Raw genomic sequence first — 12,088 nt, 5'->3', positions numbered from 1 at the left:
AGCTTTAGCCAAAAGGTTTCTGTCTCTCATTCGTTTCCACTTCCGCTCCCTTATCCCCTTATCCCTCGTTCCGTCTTGACCTCTCTGCCCCATCCATAATATCAAGGGCAAAACTTACTTACTTCCTCAGATTAGTTTCTCTGGGAGAACTGAACTCGCATTCTTGATGTTAGGCCTGTTTGGAGCTATATTTATGGATTCACTGTGCAGAGGTAAATAGGACAGTAGACCTACTCAATGAGGAGGACAAAAACCCGAAACCAGCTGTCTGTCTGCGTTTGCCGCCCATGCACCTGCAAGACAGTAAGTGGAGCAAGTAAAAATAATGTTTGCTCATCCAGCAGTGATGGAGGAGCTTGTAAAATCTGAACTCCCAGTGAATGAACCAAGCTGTTGTGCCCCCAGAAGACTTGTAGCGACCTACACCAGACTTAAACCTGCTTGATCACTGTCTGCTCAGTGTCCATCTACTGCAGCCTCATTTGTAAAGAAAAACACTCTGCAGCTGATGAGATGAAAAAATGTTGGCTAGGGAAGGTAGTGCTGAGTCCCGGGGTGCAAAAAAACCAAACGCAGGTGACAGAAAAAGTGTGTCAACCCTGTTTTTGTTGCATATTTTTGAAAGGGCAGACCAGCAGAAGCAGCGGTGTTTTCCCTTTCTGGCACGCAAATCTCTGCCGGGGTTCAGCAGCGGTGAAATTCCAACACGGGCCACCCCTCGGTTTGGCTCACAGCACCAATATACCCGCTCATCTCCCCTGTCAACAACGTCAATAATTAGGAGCAGGTGAAAAATTACCTCTCAGCAAAGATGAACCTGAACGACGATGCAAAATAATTAACTTGAAGGGATTCAGTGGCATGAGGACCTTTGCCAAAGCTTAACAACTCGTCATTACACACCACGAGGCAACAAAGTAGCTTTGTATCAGAGGGAGGCCTAATTTCCTAATGGTTCCTGTTTGCATCATATCTTACTCAGGGATCTCTTTCTTAATTTGCTGTTGATGCAGGTCAGCGTTTCTTCCCAGTCGACCCAAATACTTTTCTGACAGCACACATGTTCACAGGATCATTCCTGTCGGCAGCACAGGCAATAACCCAATCAAAGGCCTCTTGTTTGCAGGTGTTACAGCCAGCACAGGTTCCTCTTATACTGCAGATTGCAGACTGCAATTATTCAAACAGTGCTAAGAAATAGAGAGAGAGAGAAAAAAAAAGCCCGAAACTCTCTCACATCCTAATTTATTATGGTAAAATGTAATTATTGTGGCGTGAGAAGCGTATTGGTGACTGATTGCCTTTGAGAAAAACAAATAACCCAAACCAAAGTCTTCAATTAGTGAGCAAAGACAATCAGTATTAATGAGGCGACTTCAGGGCAACTAGTATTGGTTTTTGACTGACTGCTGCAGAAGCAAAACAATAACAGGATCGTGCTGTGCCAACTTGAGGGACTATACAACACTGTCAGCGCCATTAATATTAGACTGTGCCCCATATATATATATAGGAACTTTCCACCAGAAGGGGCTCATTTGAAGAGGATATCCCTGAAGATGTACAGTGTACATATATTCTAATCTCTGCTTGCTCAGCTTTATTGTTTTGCTCCTTGATCTATGAGTGGAGTTCCTCAGATTCGAAGGGAAACCCAGTAGACTCACGCAAACAGGCACGCCTCCCGCGGGAATCCTTTCAGCGCAGCACACCTGTGCTAATTGTGCAAGGAGGGAGCGCCCACGACACCCAAAGGACTCCCGCCTTCAGCACGCACCCGTGATTCCCTCTCCTCTATCGACTCGTATGACCTAGAGCTTCTCCTTCACTGATGCAGCGATGAGGTGATAGATGGCGCAAGCTTTCCTTCCTCTCCCGCCTCATCCATCCTTCCATCCTCTCTGGACGGTGGGGATGAGTGAGGACTGGAGTGATGGATGAGGATGGAAAACTTCTCTTCTTCGTCATGTCCCTTATCCCGAGAGGAGGGCAGTGGAAGAGATAAGGAGAGGCCGAGTCACGTGATGATCAGAGAGAGAGGAAGGGGGAGATCTCCAGACCCAAACACACCCAGCGAGCAGTGCTGCTCATCTTCCATCACAGTTACCCAGGGGAGAGTTAATTTGAGTAATTGTCGATCAGAGGAGATTTGATTTGATTGGTCGTGACTGCAGAACACGTGTGCTTGCCTGGAGTCTCTCTCTCTCTCAGTCTGTGTCCATGACTTGATCGGCCTTCATGGTTTTCTGTTCTCTTTTTTAATAATCTGTTCTCATCTCTTTACGTAAGCTCCTTTTTTTTTTTTGGTTTGAGACAAACATCCTGACTAACTTTGACTCGTTGATATTGTTGTAATCGTCTTTCGTTTCTAGGCTTCAGTGGTTCCAGTCTCCAGCACAGCCGGTCTACTGTGTGGCGTCCGGTATCTTGCCTCCTGTCTCACTTTTTGAATGCCACCCCCTTTCCCCTCCTCCTCCTCCTCCTTCCTCCAACCAACCCCTCGCCTCCCCTCCCCAACCCCCCCACTATTTCCCAATTCCAACAGAAGCTCAGAGTAAGCCCTACTACTCCGATTACTCCCCCACCCGCCTGCTCATCCACAAGATGTGCACCAGCCATTACCTGGACCTGTTCATCACCATCGTAATCGGACTCAACGTCATCACCATGTCCATGGAGCATTACCAGCAGCCCAAGGTCAGATGTGTGGGGGACGATGGGGAATCGGGAAAAGATTGAGCTCCTTGCCTTCAGTGCCAGTTCCTGGGCTTTATCAGTAATCGACAGTTATGGGCAATTTTCACCCAATCAAGCAATTTTACGACGTTTCAGCTGCTGTGTGACTGCTGTAGTAGATACAGTGCAGCTTGTTTGCATCGTCCTTCAATGCCTTGAGTGAAAATACGATTGACCGTCTTTCTTGCTGTCTGGTTCCCAACGCATTTTCTACCCTACCGCCAATAAAGTTGTAAAAACCGTCGGCTGTTAAAGGCCTCGTGTGGCGAAACATCACTATCTACATTGGCCTTTAAAAATTAATGTTATTGGAATTTCCGTTTAATCTTCCTGGAACATGAAGTTCATGGCTTCAGACGGCGTCAGGTATACAAGCAGCGCCAGCGATAGTAAAATATCAATAATCGTAAAAATTACCCTTTGAAAACAGCCCTTCCAGGTATTCAAACGAGGGTTAGGAATGGATCAGGTGAACAGAAAATGTTAGATATGGACTGTAAAAGTCTGGCAAGAGGCACAGTGATGAACTATAAATGGGAGGTCAACACAATAAAGAAAGAAAATCATTGCTCAATCAATAGAATAGAGAACAACACATTAAAATGATCTTTAAATAATGCTCCAGACTGCAGGAGTAATGCTATCCTGTGGCACCACAAATCTCAGCCATCTGTTTTCACCCAGAGGTTTTATATGTATCCAAAGTATCGCTGAGGTCTTGTATGGAAACTTCAAATTTATTGCCCGAATTGCTATCTCCATCGGGCAGCCGAGCCAGCTGGGATCCGTTCTCCACTTATGATTGAAATATTTCCTAACACGTTATGTGTTACATTGTTGGCCACCTGTTTGATCACTTGAGGCAGAACAAAGGGTGAAGGAAACAGAGTTGTTGTATTTAACAAGAGATCAGTAAAACTGAAGGCAGTGTCAAGGTGTGTGCGGGGTTAAAGGAAATGAGGAAAAGAGGTAGCCATGACAGTTACATAAGATCCCCTAAGGCCTGTTTATACGCCATTTTTAACTGAAAAAAGAAAACTTTCATTTTGTTTTTGGGTGTCCATCTTCTTTTAAAAATCAAAATACTTACCATAGAATACGTCTAGGTTCAATAGATCATAAGATATTGAGAAACTAATTAATTTTTTGAATGTTCGGCAGTGTGAAGTGTGTTCAGGAAGAATGGAAGGACTGAAAATATCTTTAGTTGGTGAAGAGGGTTTTATATTTCAGAAGTGTCCTTCAGTGATGCAGGCAGTCATTTGGCTGTTTGCTTGTTTTATATCAGAATCACAGTTTTTGTAGAGGGATGCTTTGTATAGAATACAAGGTCTTTTTTTTTTAATCGCAAAGGTTTTAGACGGAATAAAAGAGCATCAGGTTGATTAGAGGGTCCTTGATCGTTTAGTAATGTAATGATCTACCTACTTGAATCCATTTATTCAGTCTAATTGAGTAATGAAACTTCATAAGTATTGAGGATGTACCAATTCCACTTTCTTTAAAGAATGAATACAAGTATAAATACAAACCTTGAGCTACTTGAAAAATTGGAGTACTGATGCAAGTACTTATTAAATATTTATCCTTATTTCTAATAATAATAATGATATAATAATAATTATCGGTATCCGTGCATCATATAAACTACAGTTTGGAGAAAGAAGATTAAACTTTTTACGATCGGTAAATAAGCCGTGTTTCTTTTAAAGATCAAATATATTTTGTGACACTTTAAACCGTTAAACCGTTGAGCCTGTAAATAGAAAATGACTTGTTGGAGTAAATGGATTCTTCATAGCATGAAATGTATTGGGGAAATAACAGTTAATGTAGATATGCGAGAAGACGGAGCGTCCTGTTCATTTATCATGAACTCAAACTGTCGGTCGATGAGTTTCCACCAGTCGGGATTTGCTGGAATCCCTGTTGGCGACCAGTTCTCCCTGTGTCTGTCTGCTGAAAGGTCAGTTTTTACATGCGGATGGGCACTGTGAACTCTCCCTCAGGCAGAAATGGACACTCCGATTCTAATGGCCTTTTCATAGGGAATGAGGCGGTGAGGGGCAGGGGCTGACGTCCCGGATCTATTAATGGAAGCACTAATTCTGGAAACAAAAGGGAACGAGTTTGCAAAATGGATTCTCGCTATTTTGTCCAAGGGGGTGAAAATGCATGAAAACTGTTTGCGTCGATAGCAGAACTGCAGCGAAGCCAAAGTTGAGTGAGTTTTTCCTTTTGAAATATGAAAAAAAAAGATAGCAACATGCTGAGATCATTTCATTGGTTTTTTCCTGTGCAGCCTCAGCATATTTTAATAAATGACTGCTGTTGAAAGCCGCAGCTCACTTTCGGTGGAGCCACAGAAAATTTAATGCCGGGTTTACGGACTTGTTAAGATGGATCCTTCTCCAGTTTATGAATCTTTAACATTTTTCTTTCCTCTGCCAGGAGTTGGACGAGGCGCTGAAGATCTGCAACTACATCTTCACTCTCATTTTTGTTCTGGAGTCTGTCTTCAAGCTGGTGGCTTTCGGCTTCCGACGCTTCTTCAAGGACAAGTCAGTGTTTAAATCGCAGCTGCACTCCCACCAAACGTTACATAACCACATTTTCCCAAAACATCTCCGGCACAAATCAGCCCAGAGACCCAGAATAAACACTTACCTCCCAGTTTAGGGTTTTGACATTTCAGTGGACGTGATATTCTAATAGATTGGTGGTTAAAGGTACCGTTCCTTAACCTCTGAGTCATGTGGAAAATCTGAGGCAGCGTTCGGAGGGCTTTAAATGAGCTTTTGCGAAGGTGCTCCAGTGAACGGTTCTCAGCGAGGCCTGTATGAATACAAACGGCCTCGTTAAACGCCCATAAAACACCACTGCCTCAGATGATTTCATAGCTTTGAAATCCCTGGCTTCCTGCTCAAAACCGCACAGTAATACACAAACACAATCACCGCAGCCAACACATATCGCAGATACACAAAATCTCACACAGCCCAGTTCAGGCGTCGTGTTTTTGGTCAATAACTGACCACCTAGGACTCCAAGATGCCCATTGATTTAGCCAGAATGGACCAATATAATTTTGGGGATTTGGCAACAGCCCATTCCCTCTGGACGAATATGGAAATATAGAAGGCTGTGCTGATTTGTCTCACGATGCCTGATAGGAACGCAGAACTAAAGTCAGGGCCTGAAAGAAGCCTGCAGATTGAGGAGAAGCTGTGGAAGCAGATTACCACGACCACCCACCACTGTTTTAAGTTCTCACTTGCTCATTTTGTTCCAAACATTTCGCTCAGCCCACATTTATTGCTCACCAACTGGAAAATTGCATCTGGTCGAAACATTGTGATGTTGAACAGAACGTGTCCAATTTACAAGAGGTCTCTCTTCATGATATGTTGAAATGAAATGTTACCAAACTAATGAGAGTCGATAATCATTTCCATGTCTAATACAAGTTATTCTTCACATTATAATTTGCAGTATCATATTTTTTTTGCATTGCAATGCAAGTCATTCAGTCTGATGAGGTGTTTGTTCAGTGAGGCTTGCAGTGAAGATTTGCAATCTGTACAAAACTCAATAATTTCACCGAAAAGCAACACTGACAGCAGTATACCACTAATTCACTATTATTTACTCCTTCACAAGCTTTTACTGGGGGGGTCTGTTCATATATATTACTTCCATAACATTCACAATTATCCAAAAATATATCTTTGAAATGTATTTTTAATGAGTGTCAGTGGTATTTTTAATACCTCGAGATGTATAAAGATATTTCCTCACTGAAGACTTGATTCTAATGTTATGATAAAACTTGGAAACTGTTTTTTTTTCCTTCAGTTTTGGGAAATTATGGAAATATATGCATATTTAATGACGCAGATCCCTCATTATACGTGGAAATATAAAATTTAAATAGAAATTTCAATGCTAGACACAGTTTCCTCAACGTAAATATTCACTTAGAGTGTTTCCGGGGGATATTTGTTGAATGCATGAGACACAGCCGGTCCCGAGTCGGTGTCAGAGACCGATGAAATCATTCTGCGTATGTATGTGTGTGTGTGTGTGTGTAGGTGGAACCAGCTGGATCTGGCTATCGTGCTGCTGTCCATCATGGGCATCACTCTGGAGGAGATCGAGGTCAACGCTTCGCTGCCCATCAATCCCACCATCATCCGCATCATGAGGGTGCTCCGGATCGCGCGAGGTGAGATTCCGCCCGCCCCGCCCCGCCCCGCCCCGCTCCGGCCCGGCCCGGCACTCCGAGGGACGATCAAAGATCCGCTGCGATCTTTCTTTTTCATGCCGCAGCAGTTTTAAGACGTCCCGTAAAACAGCTTCATCCCCGGGACTCCCCGCTTTGTCACTTTTCGGAGTGCAGCGCGTCCCGGCAGGGGTCCGGGCGGAGTGTCAGTCGGCCAGATGGTGCCGAGAAACTCAGTCAGCTGACGGCGATGGTGCAGAGAGTGGGGAAAGTAGATCCAGAGAGAATATGTGGGGTGCGGAAAGATGTGGGAAGGCAAGACACATCAGGACAGTAAGTGAATTAAGCTATGAAAAAAAAAGAAAAGAAACTGGGGCTGGGCGAGCGAGAGTGAAGAGAGGGGAAGTGAAAGGAAGCGGGCCGGGATGATGAATCCCCTCTGACCTGAAAATAGATTACAAGGAGATGGAAGGAAGTCGGAAAGGGCAGGAATTGATGGGAGGAGGTGCAGCAAAGGGAAGTCGAGGACAGCAGGCGAGGGACAGAGTCCGGTCCAGCCTTTTTCAGCTAACTGCTGTCCAGGTAATAAAAGATGGACAGAGAGCTCCAGAGGAGAGAAAGGCGCATTTAGTATTTGACGTTTTCAAGTGAAAACTGAAAACTTCATTCGTGTTTTGGGCATCCGTTAATGTGTCAGCGTTTCTGCAGTTTCCTTGTAGGAACCTCCTGGTCGTCGTGTGAACGGGGCTTAAAACGAGGGGCGGCTCGTCTTTTGCCTGCAAATTGCCAGGCGTGTTATAAAAGGAGTTAAACATGGAAGTCAGACTCAATTAGTGTCATGCAGCAGACACAAGCATCTTTCCTGTGTGTGTGTCTCACTCTGAGCTCGCCTGCAGCAACGTGCATCCCGCATTCCTGCTGAATGTAGATGGGATATAACCAGATTACATTTGCACAGTGTTGGCATGCTAATCCCATGTTAATTAGCCTTGTTTTGTTTTCCTGCTGTGCCTCCGTGCCAGTTAGACGTATCGGGACGGCTGGGAGCTCGTGAGGAAAGCAACACGTGAAAATGCAGAAATCAGAAGAGTCTCAGGGGCGGAACAAAAATTCAAGAAGGGATCCTCAATGTTTGCAAAGCAGCCGTGTTTTACAAATTACAGTCGGTTCAAAGCACCTAATAGAATTAAAAATCATCCAAATAGTCACACAAATTTAAGGAGAACGTGTGAGTAAAAACAATAGAGTGAGCACGGTTTTCCTGTTTCAGTTGGTCTTCGGCCTCAATGACATGAAATGGAAAACTGTTTGCTCGACAACACTGCTCAGAGTCACTGAAAACACAACTTTTTGAAAACTGTGCCGAAGGTGGAACTTTTCCTAAAAGCCGAAGGAATATTAACACTAATTTAAATGGTTCCAACAGGATTAAGTTTGAGTCTAAGATGTTATGTATCCTATTAAAACTCATTCGTATTCAAAAGTATGACGGAAAAGTTCACGAGGTGAAGGATTTGACACTAATGTTTAATTTGCATGCACATGGCTGTTGGAGCACTTGTTGCGTCAGCCTCTCTCTGTATGGAGATTAGATATCGTCTGTAAGCATGACTCGGCTGTATCTGCGTCGGCACCTGATTGACATAACAGCAACTTCCGTGAGTCAGGAGGGCGCGACCTCAATCACGCCGTCTGAAAGCCTAATGTTCTTCACTGTAAGCGAGTCTGTGTCTGCAGGATGAGACGCTAAGTGAAGAAAATGTTGTGTCCTTCCAATTTCACACAAGCCGTGATGGCACAAGTGTCCGCTCTGTTATGCAAGACCGAAAATGTTAATATTGGTGAGGCGGATTTTTCATGCTCTCTCTGTATGTTTGTGTCCGCAGTGCTGAAGCTTCTGAAGATGGCTGTTGGGATGAGAGCTTTGCTGGATACGGTTATGCAAGCCCTGCCTCAGGTACACTCAACTCAATCACCTCCACTTCCACTCAGTAATCATCCTATTCTCTAGACTCTTGATGGGTGTAGTTATTGCCAAATTTTGTCTTTTGCTAGTGATCATATCAGTGATCAAAATGGTTACTGATGGATTTTAGATCTGTTTCATTGTTTGGGTTTACTAGAAAGAAGAAGTGTTGAGCCATCTTCTGAAGTTGAAATTATTCTGAGTCGTGGACTTAAAATTATATTCTAAGATGAACTGATATTGATTTCTGTAGACCAAGTTGAAAGGTCAGGTCCAACCTGACTTCACTTCAGTCCTGGAAGAAGATTAGAAATGTTTTGAAGACATTTCCTCACAAAATCTCAAATAATTTTAATCAAAGATGAACTGATTAGATTTTGATGGGTATTTGGCTCCCCTATCCCATCCTACAAATTTATATTTCTTATCATTTGGCCTAAATGTCCCGATGTACTCTATAGACATCGTTGCTGTTGAATTTTAATGGTTAAATATGAAAAAACACTGTTTCACAAGCTGCTATTCAGCCTATCCCTTTCTCTACTGATTACATTCTCCTGGTTAAACATCAGGTGAACTATGATCGTACTCTTATTCCATTTATGTGGATGCATATCATATGAGCGTTACCATTATAAGAACTTCATCAGATAGACTTGGTTGAGTACTTTGGAAGAGCTGATGAATGGATGAAGCCAGTTGGATCAGGAGCGAAACATCTTTCAGAGACACATGAACACGACACTTTGTTGACTTGATTCAGTTGCTTTTATTTTCCTCTTTTCTGAATAAATGAGAACATTTTTAGACATCTCGTGTGTCTCAAGCAAAATATTAGAAACCAAAAAAGTGAACCGTAAAAAAATAAAGAAACAAGCATATCATTAAGCAAATAGTGATCGAATCTGGATTGACACAGATGTATCTCATCTCTTTCCATTCATGAGGTGATACACATCCCAGCCCATCTGGCTCAGGAGCATTTGTTTTTCAGTTCATGTTTGATTCGATTGACATTAGAAACCCTTATTTGCATTATCAGGCCTCCTGCAGAGGCCGGAGAGAGAGACTGTCGTTGGAGGATTTGTTTTGAACGGTGCTGGGTGGATTTGTGGGGGACAGAGTTTGCATGTTTCAGTAAATTCAGCAGTGTTTGAATCGAGACTTATGAAGAAATATTATGTTCCCTCATATCATTTCATCCCACCGGTGTTGTTGTTTGGGCGGTGACCATGGGCGTTATTCCATGGTAATTTCTCCTGCAGCTTGTCAGGAGTGTTCTCAGTAAACGAGCCCATTATTGGGGGTGGAAGCAGGTTGCAGTATGCTGATTAGCATTGAGTGCTGAAAGCCCGACAGTTTGTCATGACCGAAGCCCACCTCGACACACAAAATCCTCTTACTCAGTCAAAAATGCCTCAGCCTTTGCTTTCTTGTATCTGCATGTAAAAAATATTGGCAATGTTTCTTGGAAATATGGTTTTTGAAACCAGACCAGAAGCAAAGCAACCTATACAAAAAAAAAACAACAAAAAAACAAATCAGCCAAATCACCTCATGTCAACCAGAGTGTGGGATTTTTCTTTTCTTGCCTTTATTCCAACCTGGTCAACACCACATTTCAGCATCCAGGCAGCAAATGTAAAGGATCATTCTCTCAGTGTCATTTGTTAAATGGGCTGTGTGCAGCAGTGAGAGCGTCTGGACATCTGGATGGATCAGAAACTATTTCAGCCAAGTTTCTGTCTCATTGTCTCATTAACTGATAACGAACACCAATGACTGTTCAGTTTATGACCTGGCCCAAAGGACGTCACATTAACTTGCAGTGTATGTTCACTGTTACACGTGCAGCCGGGTGGATAAAGCATTTTATTGCTTTGAAACAAGAATCCTGTCTTGAACATGGACTGGAGCCTCGGATGCTCGACACAGCGCAGCGCTGGTGCTGCACAGCTCTGGGGATTTGGTTAAGGTTAACTGCTTCCAGAGGGTTCCCTCAGGAATAAAAGTTTCTGTGATAGTTCTGTTTCTGCATTCCCACTACCGAAGGGCGCTTTGAAATGATGAAACACAATGCAAGTACAGTACACAAAATCTGCTTTTTGAAGACTTTCTTGTGCCTGCAGTCTGTTATTTACATGTCCATAAAGTTGTCAGATGAAAATATGAAAATAGGTCTTGTTTTTTGTTTGTTTGTTGTTTTTCCCTGGGATTGAACCTGACAATTCTCTACATGTTCGGTACCTCTACCATCTGTCCTCATGATTCCATCAATGATGAAGCTTTAAACTTACTCTACCCATGCTAGTTTAGTTTTAAGATTGTTTGTCAGTATTTTTGTTTTTCAACCGACAAATCCGTGATAAAACTTTGCATTCACGTCAAATATTAACCATTTCTTGGGCTGAACAATCCACTCACCTGTCAGACCTCACCTGCTGCTGTTATTTTTACTTTCGGGGGGTGGCTTTGCAGCCATTCACCACAGCTTGCACTTTCTGCTGTCCCTCCGCTGTCTCTTTGTTTCCCTCTCCCTGGAGTCGTCTGTTTGTTGTTTCCCCTCGTGGGTTTGTTTTGCCTGGGACTGCTCTGCTCCGACTAATCCCCCTCTCCTCCTGTTTTCTCTCTGCAGGTGGGCAATCTGGGTCTTCTCTTCATGCTCCTCTTCTTCATCTTTGCAGCGCTTGGAGTGGAACTGTTTGGCGACTTAAGTAAGAACCGGTCCGCAGACGTACGGCTGCACGTGCAGCTCTGGCCGAGCTTTGAGCATGCAACAAGCGCCTAATTCTCCCCTCTGTGGGTTTCTATCTATCTGAGCCTAATTGCTTTCTGGAACGCTTTGTTGAAAAACCTTATTGATCTAATTGTGTCTTACAGCTTTTGGAGAGATAAAATTGTATCACAGTAATGATCGTTTTATTGTGCAGCCAGACGAAAAGCCACCAGTGTCGCTATCTTTCCATCTTAATATCTCTCATTCGCTGTCTCGCCGTCCCTTCTGTCTCTTCCCCCGCTTGGCTAATCAGTTTGCGACGAGCTCCACCCGTGCGAAGGTCTGGGTCGCTACGCTACGTTCCGAAACTTCGGGATGGCATTTCTGCTGCTCTTCAGGGTTTCCACCGGCGACAACTGGAACGGTATCATGAAGGTGAATCTCACTC

At 43.5% G+C, this 12,088-nt stretch overlaps 1 protein-coding gene across 15 annotated transcripts in view; it reads left to right on the top strand.

Annotated features, from left to right (window-relative positions):
- cacna1g (calcium channel, voltage-dependent, T type, alpha 1G subunit) overlaps window positions 1–12,088 on the top strand; it is a 239,695-nt gene that overhangs the window by 213,551 nt on the left and 14,056 nt on the right. For 11 of the 15 annotated variants that reach the window (XM_030097523.1, XM_030097525.1, XM_030097518.1 and 8 more), the window contains 6 exons: window positions 2,546–2,697; window positions 5,188–5,297; window positions 6,828–6,961; window positions 8,845–8,915; window positions 11,560–11,638; window positions 11,954–12,075. In XM_030097523.1, the coding sequence (XP_029953383.1) occupies window positions 2,546–2,697; window positions 5,188–5,297; window positions 6,828–6,961; window positions 8,845–8,915; window positions 11,560–11,638; window positions 11,954–12,075 (668 nt within the window). The remainder of the gene's footprint in view (window positions 1–2,545; window positions 2,698–5,187; window positions 5,298–6,827; window positions 6,962–8,844; window positions 8,916–11,559; window positions 11,639–11,953; window positions 12,076–12,088) is intronic. The other 4 variants (XM_030097520.1, XM_030097514.1, XM_030097516.1 and 1 more) reach the window with 1 other exon arrangement.

Source organism: Salarias fasciatus, chromosome 8 (assembly GCF_902148845.1).
Source record: "Salarias fasciatus chromosome 8, fSalaFa1.1, whole genome shotgun sequence".
In the NCBI taxonomy this organism is placed as follows: domain Eukaryota; kingdom Metazoa; phylum Chordata; class Actinopteri; order Blenniiformes; family Blenniidae; genus Salarias; species Salarias fasciatus.
The sequence above is the reverse complement of the archived record's forward strand: the minus strand, read 5'-3'. Positions and strand labels throughout refer to the sequence as shown.